Source organism: Abramis brama (assembly GCF_963993115.1).
Source record: "Abramis brama genome assembly, chromosome: 12".
NCBI lineage: Eukaryota > Metazoa > Chordata > Actinopteri > Cypriniformes > Leuciscidae > Abramis > Abramis brama.
Window position 1 is genome coordinate 9,693,128 of NC_139974.1, and position 18,986 is coordinate 9,712,113.

General features: G+C 38.2%; 1 protein-coding gene across 2 annotated transcripts in view; it reads right to left on the reverse strand.

Moving 5' to 3' along the window:
- The window catches only part of pvrl2l (PVR cell adhesion molecule related 2 like), a 154,361-nt gene that overhangs the window by 59,987 nt on the left and 75,388 nt on the right, over positions 1–18,986 (reverse strand). Inside the window, exon 7 of one of the 2 annotated variants that reach the window (XM_084130123.1) lies at positions 7,993–8,661. The exons of the other annotated variant lie outside the window; for it this stretch is intronic. Within the exon in view, the coding sequence (XP_083986249.1) occupies positions 8,114–8,661 (548 nt within the window). The 3' untranslated portion in view covers positions 7,993–8,113. Of the gene's footprint in view, positions 1–7,992; positions 8,662–18,986 lie in introns of those variants that run through there. 2 annotated transcript variants of the gene reach the window in all.

Consider the following 18,986-nt stretch of genomic DNA (forward strand, 5'->3'; position numbering starts at 1 on the left):
TAAAGGCCCGTTCACACCAAGGACGATAACTATAAAGATAAAGATATAGTTCTAAAAATCGTTCTCAATATTAAAGAATAGCAGAGTTCAAACCACAGCTTTAACGATAACGGCACAGAGAAACGGTATTGTTGGAATCACTTTCAGAACGATTTTAACCAGCTGATGAATGATTGAATGAATGAAAACATTGACAGCCAATCAGAATCCATCCTGCAGTAACGAGCTTGGGCATTTAAAGAGACAGACAAGCACGCGCTTACAATAAACACAACGATATCATCCGCTGCTGTGGACGCTAATATAGTTATCTTTACAGTTATCGTTCTTTGGTGTAAATGGGCCTTAACAGTCATTTTTGCAATTTTGACTAAACTATGTTAGCCAGATAGATAATCTTGGTGACAAATCAGCAGTATATGCAACAACAGTACAGAATACATCACAGAAACCTTTACGTTTACAAGGCATAAAAGCGGATGTAGAAGATCATTGAATATAAAGTTTCTGTGGCATGGCAGCACTGGCCTGAAGGGATGAGTGACAGCCCTGTCAACTGTCTGGAAACGCTCTCACACTGGCTCCGGGCCATTCCTATTGTTGAGCGCTGATTGGTCTCAGATTGTTGGACCCTGCTGTATATATCAATGGCAAAAAGCCAATTTACCTGAATTCACCCTGTTATGCATCCGTGCACTACGGATAAAAGCACCTGGCAGATGGCCGAATGTGGCATTCCTTCAGGAATTCCAATTCCAGTTGTGTAAGGTTATTAAATAATGACAATCATCTCAGTATGAGATCATCTTCTGGAAGACTGCTGATACTGTAACTTTCCCCAGGTCCTAATCAAACAGTAATGCAGAGCTATTTTAAGGTCTCCTACAGCAGTCAGTGTTCTTCATAAACTAAGCGACGTGTCTGGCACAAAAGACCCTTTGCGGACTGTGTCCTTGCGCAGGGAAGGAAGAAGAGAGACTGGAGCTGGTGACAGAGCGTTGTCAAGACGACAGATGCGGGAGCCTGAAGTGGGCCCTCCAGGCAAGGCTGAGGGGAGGCTCGCTGGGTCTCGCTGGAACCAGGCCACAATGGGCGGCAGGTTTGTCAAAAGCCATTAGCAGTGTAGGATAAAAGGACAGGGCTGAGTGGAGGTGGAGGATCCCTCTGGAAACCCTCAGGCAGTTTGGTCAGGTATATATTTTTTACATACACTACTGGTCAAACGGTTTGGGTTAGTAAGATTTTTTATTTATTGTTTTGGGAAATAAACTAATACTTCTATTCAGCAATGATGTGTTGAATTGAATATTTTTTCCATAAGATTTCCCTTTCAAATAAATCAAAGAATCCTGAAAAATTTGTCAGTTTCCACAAAAATATTAAGCAACTTTTTGATGTTTATAATGATAATAATAAGAAATGTTTCTTGAGCAGCAAATCAGCATATTAGAATGATTTCTGAAGGGTCACATGACACTGACGACTGGAGTAATGATGCTGAAAATTCAGCTTTGCATCAGAGAAAGAAAAAAAACATTTCAAAATATATTAAAATTGCAATAGTTCATGATATTCCTGTGTATATCTCAGGTAAATGCAGCCTTGGTGAGCATTAGAGACTTCTTTCACATTTTTTACTGACCCCAAAACATTTTAACAGTAGTGTAAATATAATAATATAAATGGCATTTCATAAACATTTATTTAAAAAAGTTAATCTATTAATAATATTAAAAACAGTTATTTAAATAATTGTGTACACACATACATTATATATATATATATATATATATATATATATAGACAATTATTTATTCAAATAATATATTTATAAATTATATTACTAATAATATACTTTTTTGACAATATTTCTATATAAATATTAATATATTCAACTATTGTGTGCATGTACATATTATATATATTTCTAATATATTATATATATATATAATATATTTCTAATATATTGTAATTTGTATATAATCATATACTATATATATATATATTCTCAAATAATAAATATTTATAAATATTAATATATTAATAATAATATATTACATTTTATATAATATACAATAAAGATTTTAATATAAATATTAATATATTAATAACCTACTGTGTGTGTGTGTATAATATATATATATATATATATATATATATATATATATATATATATATATATATATATATATATATATATATATATTCTATTCTATTCTATTCTAATATAATTTTATACTAATAATAAACATTTTATAACAAATATAAACATAAATATATGAAACCAATTTCTAACTGGTTCTATGTATCCACAGGATTCAGTTAATGTTGTTTGTGTGACTGCATGTTTCTGTCACTTTGACCTCTAACGGAGCACATCCCAGCGCTGATCCCACTGACAACATGTGACCCACTTTTTGGGACGTGTGCTCGAGGAGTTTAGCAGCTCGTCATGCCACTCCTGCCGTACAAAAAACCACACCGACATTCTTCAAGGATTGCGTTTGGGTGGATCAGAATCTGAGGCTGCATCACGAGCGCTCCTGAGAGGCAGCGAACACACACTGCGTTTGATCGCAAAACACAAGATGCAGAGAATATGAAGTCAACAAACAGACAAAGCACTTAGAAATCCACCAGGTTTTAATTACAACCAGTATACAAAAATAATGTGACAGGACAAAAACTGGGACTTGGAATGTACACGGTTTTGTTTCCGCTCCAAATAAACACTCCACACAAGTTTAAGTGTTTCTGTTAGTGTTAATCAGTGGAACATCATAGTGATGCCAGAGCACCCTTTTCCCCTAAAAGAGACTAAAATATCTTACACAATGAAAAAAAAAACCCGCAAAACAACCGAATGGCGTGGAGGTAATGCAGGGCTGCGTATCAATTAGTAATGTGTTTGCTAGTTCTCTAATTTATTTATAGTGTTCACAAGTAGCTGATGAGAGGGAACAGGCAATGAAAACACGTGGAATGGCAATTTTGCCTAATGGCTCCGAGTTGCTTTGAGACTAGAGGCAGATGCAAACTGGAGATGCCATAACCCATTTCTGTTGTCAGAAATTAAGAGTAGTGGCTGCGTAATTGCATGCCAGAAACATTGGGTTTTAACCTAGCAGTGTTCTGCCCGCTGTGGCACCATTTTCAGAGAGGATTAGTGCCCCAGTGCTTCCCACTTCATCTGGGAGTCTTTCAGGGTTATAAAGCCCCATGACCAGAGAGGAACGGAGGAAACTAATATGAATCTTGATAATGTCTTTTACTGAACAGGATAATACTGGTGTATGTCAGCGTAATAGTTTCTCACGTTGCTTTTAACTGCGGAGAATAAATCCTGGATGGACACAGTGTGTGCGGGGTGATCTGAGGGCGAATCTCACAGAGAACACAAAAAAACATGCCTGGTTCATATTTCAGCCCAACATCAGCAGGAAATAAAAAGAAAAAAAATATTTTTAGCATTGTACCATTATTTTCATGAAAATTATGCAATATAATCATTGAAATACTGGATACTGGCAACAAAAGATACAAAAATAACTCAAATGTAAACTCTTTACAGCATTTACAATTTTGTAGTGATGTATTTTTATTTTGAATAAATATTTTAAAATTAAAATATTCAGATTAATGTAAATGTAATTAATGTAATTAAATTAAGATCATTAGTCCTAATAAAATAATGCACATTTTAACTTTTAAGATTTCATATTTCAGCCCAATACAACAAGGAATTTATTTTTTTAGCGTTGTTTTGTTATTTTCATAAAAATTATGCATTTTTCTTTGCCATGTATAAGATTTATTCCAAATATTAAATAAAAATACATGACAAAATTAACTCAAATGTAAAATATTTTCACCATTAAAACATTTACATTTTAACTGATAATTTTGAAGTGATTTTTTTATTTAATATTTTAAATTAATATTTTTAAAATTCAAATATTCTGATGAAATCTAATAAAATAAAATAATAAAAAACGATGCACATTTGACCAATGAATTTCAATGACTTAAGATTTCATTTCAAAAAGGAGAAAAAAATAATATTTTGCAATGAAAAAGACCATTATGATTTTTTAGTGATGTACCATTATTTTCATAACAATGATGCATATTTTCTATGCCACAATCATTCAAATATTGAAAAAAAAAAAAAAACACATTTATTCAAAATCTAAAATAAAAATACATTACAAAATCAACTCAACTAAAATTTAAACTACTTACACTATTAAAACATTTACGTTTTACTCATGTTAATTTAGAAGTGATATATTTTTATTTTATATTTTGAATAAATACTTAAAACATTTAAACAATATTCAGATTAAATCAAATAAATCTAATAAAATTAATATTGTTAAAGCCATTAAATAATTATGCACTTTTCTAGGCCTGGAAACTTTGAAAAGGTCCTTATATGGTTCTTCATGACCGCTGGAACAATCGTCTTTAAACAAAATGTAATTCATTATTTCTTTCCTCTGAGTCACGGGTGTCATATGACCAGGACACGTGCGTGAGATCCACCCGCTACAGTCGAGTGAGTGTGTGTGTTTATCTAGTGTTGACCTCTTGTCATGCTGAGAGTGTGTGTCATGTCATTGAGGGCTGAGAGAGGGCTGAGTTGTCAGTGCAAAAAGTTTGTGTGCGAACGTCAATCCCTACTGTACTTCAACACAGGCCGCGAGCCAGTTACTACCTAACTAGTGTGCGTCGGGGAGGCTACGTCTGCTGAACTCGCAGTATTCACGCCTGTCGAAATCACCGGACTCAAGGCAGCTGAGGTTATTCTCATCTACTCTGGGATATTAAACTACTTCTGCTTTTATATTTGGTTTTGGCCATAACTGACCACTACATCTGTTATTTACAGTACTGATAAATAACACTTTTCTCTCACTGGATTTCTTGATGATAAATACATACATATACAGTATATAGATATCTGACACACAGGACACGTCACGTCATAATACACACCATCAAAACCTCACAGGATAACACTGGTTTTCCATCCATAGTATATAACAAACTAAACAAACAAAAAGAAGAGAGTATAGATCGTTCTCACAAGTATTGACAAAGATTGGTTGTAGTACAGCAGTTACGTGATGTGATATGAAACTGTGGACAGTTGCAGTTTTTACACAAAAGAAACAGGAAGTCTGACGCCAGGCAACAGCGTTCAGTCCAAGTGTTCTTCTTACACAGTGTCACAACCTGACAGCACAACACAACATTCAGAGTGAATGAATAACAAGTGTAAATCAGCTCGGGATGGCATCCACTGCTGATGAGTTAATAATGACTTGCACCATAATGTGGAGCAATTAAGGGTCATCACGTGGGGGCAATTTGCCGTTGCTCAGGCAGTCTTGTTTTTCTTCTTTCCTTAATATTGTTGATTGATCGCAGTCTTTAAGTCTAGCATTAATTTACAATATACAGGGATTTCACCATCGCATGAATTGTGGCAAGCCTCCAACCCTAAAAACACATCCCAGAAGGCACTTACATCAACTTATCAAAACATACTGTTTTGTTTTATAATATTGAGAACACATGGATAGATGGTATCTTTCATCTCTAAACATTACCAGTTAACCTGGCCAAGTCCAGGTCATATTTCACTCCAAAATCAGACATCAACTAAATTACAGAAATATATAGTGTCTACTTTGCATTATGGCATTATATTCTTCACAATTAAACTGATGCTTCCATACATTTACATTACATACATTTATATATCTCAATATCTTTTTGATTTAAATTGTGATGAACTATTACATGGGTGTATGTGTGCATGTATGTTACTTAATTGTCTTTATGCAAATTAAAGTTACTTTAGATTCTGCAGTAAAATATGACCCAGACATATTCTTTTGTGAGATTTCCCCAATTATTTCAATAATTAATCGCTATGTAACCTTGGGATTCTGCAAATGAGAACACGGCATCACATCTAACCCTTAATACTAATATTCTATAGTAACATTCAGAAAAGTTCAACCAAAGATTCTATTAAAACACGAATACTAAGAGTTGAAAAACTTGATTTGGCAACATTGCTCTTTTAGTATTCTCAAGTCTCGAATAGCATTTGTCAAGTCAAATGTTCACAACCGTCGTCAGTAAATCACAAGACATCACAGGCCTCTCTGAAAGCATGAATCTGCCAGACATTGATTCCAATTTCATAACTAAACAGGTAAAGTTAATACATTTACAACTGCAAACAACACACTATTGACTGACGCATTAAGCTCCCCTTTTCTCTCTCTGCATCTTCTTTTTTCCGTCCAAAAATTTTCAAGGCCTTAGCAGCTCTCAGAAAAGTAGCTTTCCCATCCTTATTTTTCAGTGCAGTGATGCAACTTGAAGAGCTTTAGGGAGGGGAAAAAAATTAACAGCCTTGCAAATCTGCAGCGTGGGTGAACATTGTAGGCTATGGCTAGAGTAACTACTGTCTTTACAGTCACAGGGTCCAGATAGTATAATCTCCAAATTACCCATGCTATATCAGCTATGCTGGATACAGAGTTCTTTCTGGGTTGCGTCGCATTGGTGAGTGTGTTGCTCCTTTGTCATTATCGCTCTAACCTCCCTCCACCGAAGGCTCGATGCTGTGAAACCAAGGATGAATGAGTCACGGCTCAAGTAATTCAGAGCACTGCCAAAGCATCCATACAAGCTGCATGATATTATGCAAAACACGCATTCGCCGACACCCGGAGACAAATGAATCCACATCTGGACTCACTGTTACGGTTACACACACATAGTTAACAAAATGTCTGAAATGTCTTCTTCTGTCATTTTTAAAAAAGTCGGCTTATGCGTGAGGCATTAAAACAAACCATTGACCCGCTCTAGAGGGATGCGGTAAAGTGAGTGTTCTAATCTCGCTGCTGAACATACGGTGAGAGCGCCTTGTCCCTTGACCTTTTTCCACAGCTGGCAGCTTTTCAAGACCGTGGACTCCGCTGAACCTGGCAACATATGCCGGCTGGCTTAACGGTCCCTGCTGGGGTCCATCCACGCTTCGCTGTCCAAATAATCCCACACTCAAAGGCACATCAGTTGCGTTTCTCTCAAGGCCCCGCCTTCCCCACAGATCTATGATGTGCATTAATCTACTTAATCTGTTGTAGTGAAGTTAAAAGACAAAAACAACAGTGCAAGCCTATTTCCTCCTGGAAGGATCCGTGCTAATGCAAGAGGCTGAAGTCGTGCTGAAGTGCTCCAGTCCAGTTTTTAGATGTAGCATTCTATGGTTTTGATATAACTGGATTAATCGAGAGGCGGGGGGTGGATGGGGAACATGCATCAGCCCAAAATGCACACGGCTAATGCACAACACTCTGAATTAAACATGGTCTGGAACAAACTGCAGATGCTGACCGGAGAGGCAGAAGAGGAAAAAAACAAAACACCATTACGCCACTGCCGAGAACTTGAGTGAATCAGAAAATTCCTTTAGCGTAACAAGACATCCGATTAATGAACAAGAACTAAAAAAATTGTGGGGGAAAGTTAAAAGCGTTCACTGCTGGAGTTGATCAGCGGCACAGATGAATGACCCAGATGCTGGAGCGAACGTTGCGTTGTCTGTTTTCTGTTTAACTAACAAAACATCCAGCTGTTCTTGAAGACGACATTCTCTGTGATTGATAAAAGAAGCCGTATACAACCTGGCGAGAGCGGCCTTAGCTTCTGGGTCACAGATGCTGAGCCACTTGTGCAATGTAGCATTGAAAACCCTGTATGGGCAATCACAAGGCTTTCTATTCACTTCAAAGGGCCTACTTGAGTATTGTGCTCATGGGTGTGAATGAACCACAGAAGGATGGATTCTGACTAGAATGGGCGTTAACAACAGGTTACAGTTACATGACAATCAAATCACTTATGATATCTCTTAAAAGTACGCATCGTGAAGCAGGCAAAATTAATGTTTTTTCTGCTTGATGATGAGTGTTTTCATCCACAGATGTGACATTAAACCATTCTGCTTCCACTCCTCAGATGGCACGTTTCCGTCTTTGTTTTAAAAGGTCAAGTAAATATCAGTCAGGTGTATTATCTGCTTCTTCTAGACATAGATGGCAGTCCGGGAGATGATTGAGCCGTCTCGTTGAGACTCCATGTCGTCATCCAGGTAAGGAGCACACTCGTCCTCGTGCCGGTGGATTTGGTAGCTGGGCGGCAGTACGCTTAAACGGTCGTACCTTTCGTCCTCTTCCTCTTCCTCCAAGCTGTCGTTCAGGGCGTCGAACTTCCGTCGCACCGCTTCATTCAGCTCGCCGCTCAGCAGGATGTCATGGGCGGTTGGCGGGCTGGTTGTCATGTGAGGGAACTCGTTGCATTTCTCTGTCAGGGCTCCCGGCTCGCTTTCGCGGTACGTGTAGATCGGGCCATTGTTGTTGGCCCCTGTGCCGTTCTTGCTGGCCTTCTTGCCTCCAAAAAGACGGGTTTTGTTGCCGTAAGCGCCCTGCTCGCCATCGCCCGAATATCCATGCTGCTGGCGACGACTTCGCATCACTAACACGGTGACCAATGCGCCGACCAAAACGAGGGCCAAGAAGCTGCCCAGGATGGCTCCGGCCACCATGCCTGCACTGGAGGGGTCTTCAGTTGACTCTGCAGAGGAGGGGAGGGGCACAAAAGAGGGAGTTGCTGCTTGGTGGTGGGAGCTATTCTTCACCATACAAGGTGGTGGTGTACGATTTGGTTCAGTTTAGCCTGTGAAATGGTTTTTGGCTGCCCCCAGTTCCCAGCTACAAGTCCTATGGTGTGAGCCAAGTTTGCCGGATCCGCTCTCGGTTCTCGATTCAAGAAAACAACACAAACGTCCGTTCCTTCTACGCTCGGGAGCTGACCAGGTGAAATTACACTACACATATAGAGAGCAAGAAAGAGAAACACACAGATGGAGAAGGGATGTAAAGATTATGTCACAGTATGGTCATGCAAAGATGAAGAATCGTAAGTTATGCTGGGAACGCAGTCTTCCAGCTAACGCCAGCTAATTGGTCAGATTGTGCATTCCCACCAAATTCCCGGGAATGTGTCCAAGTCACAAACACTAAAGGAACACCTGCTTCAGGAAGGATTAGCCCCATTTCATGCTGCAACCCACAGGGCCTGCATGGAATGTGCTGCTGAGGCAGCGTGCTCAATACAGGAAGTGATGTCTATATTCATTATATATATATATATATATATATATATATATATATATATATATATATATATATATATATATATAGTGGTGAAGTCAAGAGTAATAATATTTACAGTCTGATTTAATCAAAAGTTTTCTGACTGAGCCTGTCTGTGCAACTTATAGAACAGTAATTTGCAAGGCCACTGCATTGATTTTGGTTACATTACTGCATTACACTGGTCAATATATTAAAAATGCTGGTCATACAGCTAACCTTATAAATATGCAAAGCAAGAGAATTAGGAAAAAGTGCATGAGTTTGAGGTTTTCTAAGAAGCTAAAATGGATTAAACGTTCACTGATTTAAAAAAAACAAACAGTCAGTGCAGTCAGTTTTTCTTGTCAGTGCAAAGCTCTTTGCTACACTGCTAAAGTGTTGTACGTGCCAAGGTATTCCTAAGTGGTCTCTTAAATCGCTTTGAAATACAACAGAACACTTTCTTCAAGATGCACAATTTGCGAAATCATGTCCATAGAGTATTTTAATAATCATTCAAAAAGATTCAAACTCAAGAAATGCTATTTTGAATCATAATAGAAAGCATTGTTTTACATATTATATTTATTGATCAAGTCATATGGTTGCAATGTATATGGTTGTTTAAATAATAATAATAATAATAATAATAATAATAATAATAAAACGCTAATTCGTCCAGGCAGAAAACACAACTACTGTGTATTGCTAGGAGAATTACAACAGTTAGGCTGTTCTGCGGTGGATTTGTTTCAAACTAGCGGAGCAAAGATATGATATGCAAGTTACTCAATATTAACTTGCTGTTTATTGTATAAACGCAATTTGCCTGTTGCTCAGAATAGAATATAATTATGAGGGTCAGAGTAACAGTGACCCTAGCCTTAGCAAACAGCGCTACTGAAATAAACTGAAGCTTTCTAGGTTGTTTAAAGCGTAACTCTCGTCAAAATGCAACCTAGGGTGTTTTTGTGAATCTACTCGAGGAAAACTTTCATTTAAAAGCATAATTAGGATGGAAACGTCACTTTTAAGATTGACCATATTTTCATTTTCGGTCAAATTGCCTTTTGAATGGCAGTGCTAGGGGACAGACTATGATAGCATCAAAATCGCTATTTTTAAAACACTAAGGAGGCTCGACACAACATGAAACTTTGCTTGAAGTATCACCAGGGGCTCTAACAACAGCTACAGTGAGTTGATCAAAATCTTTCTTTTTAGTAAACTCTGTGTACACAAAAAATGTTCTCAATGCTCGAGTTCATGTGTAGAGCCTCTGGTGATACTTCAAGCAAAGTTTCATGTTGTGTCGAGCCTTCTTAGTGTTTTAAAAATAGCGATTTTGATGCTATCATATTCGTGCCCCTAGCACTCCCATTCAAAAGGCAATTTGACCGAAAACGAAAATACGGTCAATCTTAAAAGTGGCGTTTCCATTCTAATTATGCTTCTAAACGAAAGTTTGCCTTGGGAAGATTCACAAAAAGACCCTAGGTTGCATTTTGGCGAGAGTTACGCTTTAATTCAAAGGCAAAATCGCATGCAAACTCTTCTAACCTTATGCTTTGCTCTCGGTCAAGCAATCACCAATTCCACCTCCTGCAATTTCCCCTGTTACCATGACAATTTGAGTGATTATGGATTCAGTCTACTAGAAACAAGTCAAGAGGCTTTTCCCAAAAAATCATGCAGTCTCTGCTAATGTTCTCTTTTGCACTACGGTCTCTGTAACTACTGAGAAGCGTTTCATGAAAGACTGAACAGTAAGCAAATTATGAAAAAATATGTGTGAAAATGTATACACGTACATTAAATTTCTTCCCACACAATTTGTAAACGACTTAATATCCATGCAATATAACAAGCATACAGCCGCTCCCTCTCCCACACAACTTTTTTTCCTTTTTGTTTGCTCCTCTGCTAGTTTGATTTATCCCGGTAGACAGAGAGGTGCTAAAAGAGCTCTTTCTTAGGATACCCTGCTTCGTTTCACCGTGCCTCTCAGTCCACCGCCATTAAAGTCTCTTCAAGCTCCGCTGCTACTGAGAACGGGCTCGTATGTGGGAGTAAGACACAGACACACACACAACTACACAACCGGCTAACATCCCCAATCTCTCTTAACCTCACTCTCCTGACACTATCTCTGCCAGATGCCACAGCTCAGGATCCATTATTCATCGGTCTGGGAGACAGTATCCGTGAATCCTATGGTCGACATCAGGCTCTAAGACTGAGACAAAAGACAAAGGTGGGTTGCGGAAAGATACGGCACCGCGTCACCGTGATTTTGAGTACGACCGAACAACTGACTTGTTACATCTTGACTGCTCTTATTCTAAGGTTAAAAAAGAGCTATACACTCTGGATATTTTAAATTTTAACAACCCTGCATCTTTAATAGGCCATAGTGTGAGGGCTTATCCTTTCTTTGATTAAATTCAAGATATCGTCATTGAAATTATGGCACTTGGCCAGCAAAGAAGTCTCACAGTATTGATCTACTCCAGGGCTAATACAACATTAGGCCGCCAAATTTACTAGCACAACTCTTTATGAGTGTTATTGAAAAAACATTGAGTTCCTACAACCCACATTGAGAGCGAACCTTTAGAGAGTTGTGGAAGCTGTTAAAGGTCATTATTGTCTAAGAATGTTGATGGGCTCGAGGACAAAGCACCTCTCCAGTCCTCGTGACCTTTAACTTGTCCGCTACGCTCCTCAAGTGCCATAACTACAGCGCATTATTATTCCACCGCACTCTGTTAATGGCATGCTACAAAACCCTTCGACATTAAAGTCAATTTTCCTGAATGCATACATAGTTGGAATCTGTTGCTTGGTAGCACATGTACTAACACGTACTTACATTAATGTACTAATAATCTAAGAGAGCTAAAAAAAAAAATGATGATAACTTCTGAGGGACTTTATTAACACGTATATAAAGAGCAACAGTGCCTGCACACACTTTTAGCGGTGTTGATTCCGGAAGTATTTTTTACATTCATTTTTCTCATAGGGATTTTTTTAAAAAAAGTCTTCAATAAGGGGTTTTACAACATGTACCAAACCAACCAGTTACGGGGTGAATTACAACATTACAAAAATGTATTTGAAGCAAAAAAAGTGTTTGAAAATCGGACAAAAAGACAAAGGTACAAGACTGTGTACATAACAGCTTTAATGAAGGAAAGAACTATAATCCCCATGAAGCATTGCAATCAAATAAAAACTGTTGATTATATATAAAGAAACAATATATTTTACATTTATTCCTAAATATGCATATGCATATGCAGTTTGAGAGCACAGGGAGTCTGACTTGAGTACATACAGTAATTCATGGTGCTTCATGGAAGTGGGCGTTTACTGCTGAGATCTTTTGCTGCGATTTGCTTTCTAATATTTATAGCATCATGGGTAATGTAGTTTTTCCACCAGGAATCCTACTGTTAAATGAGATTCTTTAAAAAATAGGTTGCACTAATATAAACTGATGGCCTCAACAAAAGCATATACCATCAATTTACAACCTAGGAGCTCACAGTATAACTGTCTTTAAAAGTTATCAAAAATCAATCAGAAAATTAACCCGATTGTTGCACTTTATCCGAATGTTGGACAGTATTTGCATACGCAAGTTCTCCACATTGCGTCATCAATTTCCCGCTAGAGTTAATAAACTCACGCTAATTTCAACTCAACAAGACGGCACCTTTCCCAAGGCACAAGAATACGCTAAGTATAATTATAGCATTTAGGGTGGTAATTTATGTCATTATTCATGTTTTTCTAAACTATAGGTTGTAGTTAGAAACTACTTGGCACTCTACAAACTGATTGCTAGCAGAGCTCTATACCGAGAAGTCACAAAGCCATCCGCTTTTCACTCGACTATAAACTCCCATTTATAAAAATAACACAACTACCACCACCCCAGGTAGAACTACAAATACTATGGAAGCAATCAATCACACAGAAAAACACCGTACCCAAAGCGATCCGCACATGTACCGCGTGAGTGCGAACATTATATTCTAATTTATTTCTACTAAAATATACAGGTTTTTTGGCAGTATAGGAAAGAGATGATAGATGAAGCAAACACAGACAGATCGCATTTCCTCTGACTGTAAAGGATAGGCTCAAATCTCAGCCATGGCCTGCGGTGGCCCCTCCTTTCCGGAGTCTCACACGTCCTGTATTGATTTATTGGAGAACTCAAGGCACATACATTCAGCTTACACCAACCTCTCCTGCTGTCCTCCTAAAGCCCGGGCTAACTGACAGGTGACGTGTTGACCACTAATGGTGCTGCCAAAAGTGATATGGGAAAGCGTCCTAAGGGCTGACTGACAAAGAGTTGAATTCTACACAAGTTAATTACTTGGAAAAACACTAGAAGGCCCGGTTTTGAGATGCACATATCTGATAATTGAGTGCACATATCACTAGGTCATGTGCAACGCTTGTTAGAAAGTGCTAAATCCAACAGATTTCAAATGTATAATTGGGCTCTGAGCAGATCTTAATAACCCTATTGTCAGAGACACTCGTTTCCGTGCTAGAACACGCTCACGGGGTTGACGGCTTAAAGAGTGGTAGAGCTTCTCTGGAGGAGGATGGTATTTCTGACATGCATGTTTCTCAATTTCGATCTGTGGCAGGCAATAATCCCAGGGTGCCTATCTTGATTTCTTTTGTCCTGTTAAAGTCACCATGTGCACTGTACATCAAAGACCCGGGGCGTAAGCATGGCTGAGTGGATTACAACATCAGGATAAAAAGAAAAAAACCTTGCCAGGTCTTGGGTCGTGAACATGAGATTTCTAAAAATGTCATAACAAGCAAAAAGGGCTGGATAATGAATCATAAATCATATGTGTGTGTATGATTTATGATTCATTATCCAGCCCTTATATATATATATATAATAAATATTAGGGGTGTGACGAGATCTCGTGTTACGAGATCTCGCGAGATTAAAACGCGACGAGATTTCTCGTTGAGGTGAAACTGTCTCGTGAGTTGTTGTGATGTCAGCGTGATGGAGCGTGAGGGTGAAATTAGTATTGAAGATGCCCCTGCCACTTTTAATCATTTGTGTGCCGGGCCAATCACACACACACTCCGCGCACACACACACACACTCACTGTCCCTCGCTCACTCACTCACTCGCGCGCGCACACACACACACACGCACACTCACTGTTGCTCGCACTCTCACTCACTCGCGCACACTCAACCCGTCGTGGAGGACCGTTAAAATTAAACATGCTAGTCTTTCTGTCGTGATGTCCTGAAGCATCGCAGACGCGTAGGTTGTCGCCCACTATGACACACTATACGAAATGAAACGATCGAATCTTGCGTCCCGACGCCCGTTGTCCTTTACGCATCTCCACGAAACGGATCGTGCCAAAATCGCGCTAAAATAGTGTAATCTGAACCAGGCAGGTAATAAACATTTGACCTATCGCGCAAAGAACCTATTAAAGCACTAAGACATGGGAACAGTATAGCTAACATTCACATATCACAAGTCATATCGACATCGCAATATTAAACAATGTTATCGCACATCGCAGCTTTTCCTCATATCGTGCAGCCCTAGTTACTGCCCAAAGGTCTCAACTGCTGCCAGAAATCGTCGACATGCTTATATTCTTGAAAAAGAACATGACCATAATCTTAGTTTGTTCTGTGTAGTTAATTTATCTCTTTTTCATGCTTGAAGAAATTTTTTTTTTCTGTTTGAACTTGTAGTTTTGAGAGAGCAGTAGGCTACTTTGATTATGGATACACACTTACTGTTTGCATTTAAAGTGTTATTTCAGTTATTTATATTAATTTTATTTATACTGTTTTATTTTTTTTTATGTTCGATTTGTGGAAAGGAGTTAGATTTCTCATGTGAAATCGTACAGGGGAGAAGCCAGACGGTAGAGTTTATAGCAAAACATTTTGCAGTGTTTGCATGTCCTTTACTGCATAGAATTCATTAAAATAGAAGTAAAATAACATTCATTACAAGTTGATTTCAAAATGCACCTAAATTGTTTTGCATTTTGTGATTTTCAGTTGAATAAAAGACTATTTTCCATTCATACATTTCATCATTGAGGATTTCTTAAAAATTGTGTAAAAATCTCGTCTTGTCTCGTTCTCGTGAACCCAATCTCGTGTCTCGTCTCGTCTCGTGGAGTAAGCGTCTCGTCACACCCCTAATAAATATAAATATATATGTATATGTATGTGTGTGTGTGTGTGTGTGTGTACTTGTACAACTATCTTTGTGAGGACCAGTTTGAGTTTTAGACCATTGGAGTGAGGACAAAGAGTAAAGTGAGGACATTTTGGCCGGTCCTCACTTTCTGAGACCCCTTTAAAGGCCTGTTTGAGGGTCAAGACTTGGTTTTAGGGATAAGGTTATGAATAGGTTAAGGGTAGGTTTAGGGTAAGGGTTTGGGTTAGGCACTTAGTTGTGATGGGTAAGGTTAGGGTAAGCGGCTAGAGATTGCATTGTGTCAATGAATGTCCTCATAAATAGGGATGTCCCGATACCACTTTTTGCAGAACGAGTCCGATACCGATACTGTAATTTTTGGTACTCGCCGATACCGATACCGTAACCGATACCTGAATTTTCACTGCATTTGTAATTTTTAAATGTATTAGTAGATAAACCAAAAGATTATAAATCATATTAGTTGGCTTAATTTGTTCATCAAATATATATATTTCTTTCAGTTATTTTCATGCTTAATTAAGCCTGCTAAAATGCATTGTATGAGCTTCTGTACTGTCATTGTTCATTCTATTGCTCTATCATATTTTATCTTTCATTTAATAGCACAGCACATATTTAGAGCTGCTTCAGCAGGGCTCAGTGCTGAGGATCGGGTCAGCGGTTCAAATGTTTGTCAAAACCAGTGAAATATCAATTATTTAATCCAATTTTGAGACTACAACAAAAACTAGCAGCCTAATTAATGTGAATTTAAAACAAGTAAGCAGTCAGTAACAAAATAAAAACAATCAATCGAATTACAAATAGGATAAATATATACAATACAACAAAGAAAGGCTACAAATGAAATAAACAGTGTTTTTAGAGTTTTTTCAGGTAGATCTAACAGGTACAGACATTTGAATAAAGTAATCAAATGTGAAAAAAGCATATTCATTACTGTATAAATTATATATAGATGGATATTTTTGTAAAGTTGAAAAGGGTAGCCTATTTAGTCAAGAGCAGTCAGTATTTCTTTGTCCTTTGTTTGATTAACATTAAAACACAGAAGCAGGTTTATCAAACTGCTGCCCCTTTAAGACCGAGCGCACCAGAGCTCATTTGAACATGCTACGTTCATTTGAGATATAACCGACTTTGTTTACTATAGGATACTCACCAAGACGGGCGTTATTACATAGTTGTGTGTGAATTCGTCCGTACAAGCGCAAGACGTGAAAGACAATTTAATTCAGCATTCGCGCGCTGAGACGCTGGTTTGTGAGGCGCGCGCTTCGGATGTTTGCGTTCATGAAACTTCTTAACCTGCACACGTCCTGTAATTATGTAGGGAACCACTCGTTATACTTAAGTCAGGTAACAGTTCATGTTTTACTTTACTTACATATACGATTTAGTTTTCATCCAAATAACATGTGCTGAGTCGATCAGCAAAGAGCATTCAACAGAAGTGCGCTTCTCGCTCTCTCTCTCTCTCTCTCTGTCTCTCTCTCTCGTCAGTTAACGTCAATAATAAGCTAAAGCTACATGCCTCGTTTAATTTCGTTGCCATTGACATCCGACTGAACAAACTTTCCACTAATGTCTGTTTAAACTAAGGGATGTGCTCGACCAGCTCGTGCGTCTTTGACTCAGTTCACCTCGACAAAGCACTCGCGGCGGCCAGTTTCGTTTCGCAAAATGTACGTGGTATCGGTGCGTGGTATCGGCGAATTTTTATGAGTACGAGTACGAGTATATGAGGGCAGTATCGACCCGATACCCGATGCCAGTATCGGTATCGGGCCATCCCTACTCATAAAGATAGATGTACAAGAATGTGTGTGCGTGTGTGTGTATATGTGTGTATATCTATATACATATATATACAAATAATGTATATTTATATATTTTTAACAATTTCAATGACTCAAAATATTCTCATCACTCTGAAATGTTTATAGAAGTCATTGCATGACATTTTTTCATTTATTAAAATGACTTGGTAAGAATATGTGTAGGGAATTATTGCTGTTTGTTGAGACAAAATATATTTATTGTTAAATAAATAAAGGATTAGTCTTGAGTTATTAAAAACATTAACTAGACTTCTTGTATTTCACTTTTGTATTACACGTTTTGAATCCAATTGGCTCTATGGTTGAAATGATAGCTCCTCTGATTTGAATAGAGATATATATATATATATTGAACATCATCAAAAGGTTGGAACATATCAAGATCCATTTATCAGCCAGCCCTTCCAGTAGAGCACAAGTTTATTAGAGCGAAGGCTCAGGTAATGACGAATAATGACAGATAACAGGATTGTGGAAGCAGAAGAAATCGCTCCACTAAGCCAGGCTAACTACAACTAAGCTGTAAAAGGATCCTGTAATGATTTTTCAACAGTTCATTGCATCCGCCATCACATCAGTGTCAACATCCATGAGAAATTCGTGAAAAATGTGCCATTGTCCCATTTCAGACAAGCTGCTCCTCATAATCCGACTACTTTCCCAAAGAAAATCGAGAGGAGTAATGAGAGTCTGAAAACTAAATGTTTATGAAAAAACGCCGGCTCCATCTGGCTAGGCATGGCGTGCATTCTGTTTTTGAACATCTAAACTCTGACATGTATAAGGAATTGCTAAGAGAGAATGAAGGAGCGGCTCAGTAAAAATGCTGCTTTTAAATAAGCCTCCATTGATTCCGACCCAGAGATGCATCTTGATACATCTTTAAAGCACTCCGAGCTGCACTTCTAGGGTAGATTGCACAAGCGATGCATCAGAAACTACGCAAAACAGCTTTGATACTCAATTTATTGTTGCTTAAAAGGAAAACATTTCAATTAAAAGAATACATAATTAAATATTTTACTGTTGCCAAATCATGGTTTCTAAATGCCTAATAATGTTCATGAATACTTAAATGTTCTGGATGAATCATTTATTCATTGCTTATTTAAGGAAAGACCAATAAATCATTAGAATCCGTGCGGGTCAGAAAGGTATAGCCAAAAGCAAGAGCCAGAGAAAGCCTCATTGTTATTCTGTAAGTGATCAAAGCAAAGAAAAAGGGAATCCCGGTGAGCCCTCATGTTTCTGCGGTGGGCTCTAAGGTTTCGGAGTATCTGTAATGAGCCCTAATGATGGACGGTGTGGGCTAGGAGCCAGGTAATCTTGGCAGCTCACTTTTCTGACATTTCACTTAATGTTAGCAGGGTGAAATCTCCTCGCCCTCTCATTGCCTCTTTCTTTGTCTCGGTTTTCTCTTGCTAAGCCGTGGGTGACAGGCTTCACCCAGGTGTCAGTCGACTGAGGTCTTACCTTCACCTTATCTCACATGCTGAGTTTCAGACATTGTTTTCACACAGTGAGGCTGAAGATGCTACAGGTAAGAGTGCCAGAACAAAGGTTTGATATGATGAAGGCTCTGAGAAAGGGAATACATCAAATCTGATTGAGTACACAACCACATTTTCAGGACTGGAGGGACCAAATGTCATAATTTAAAGACG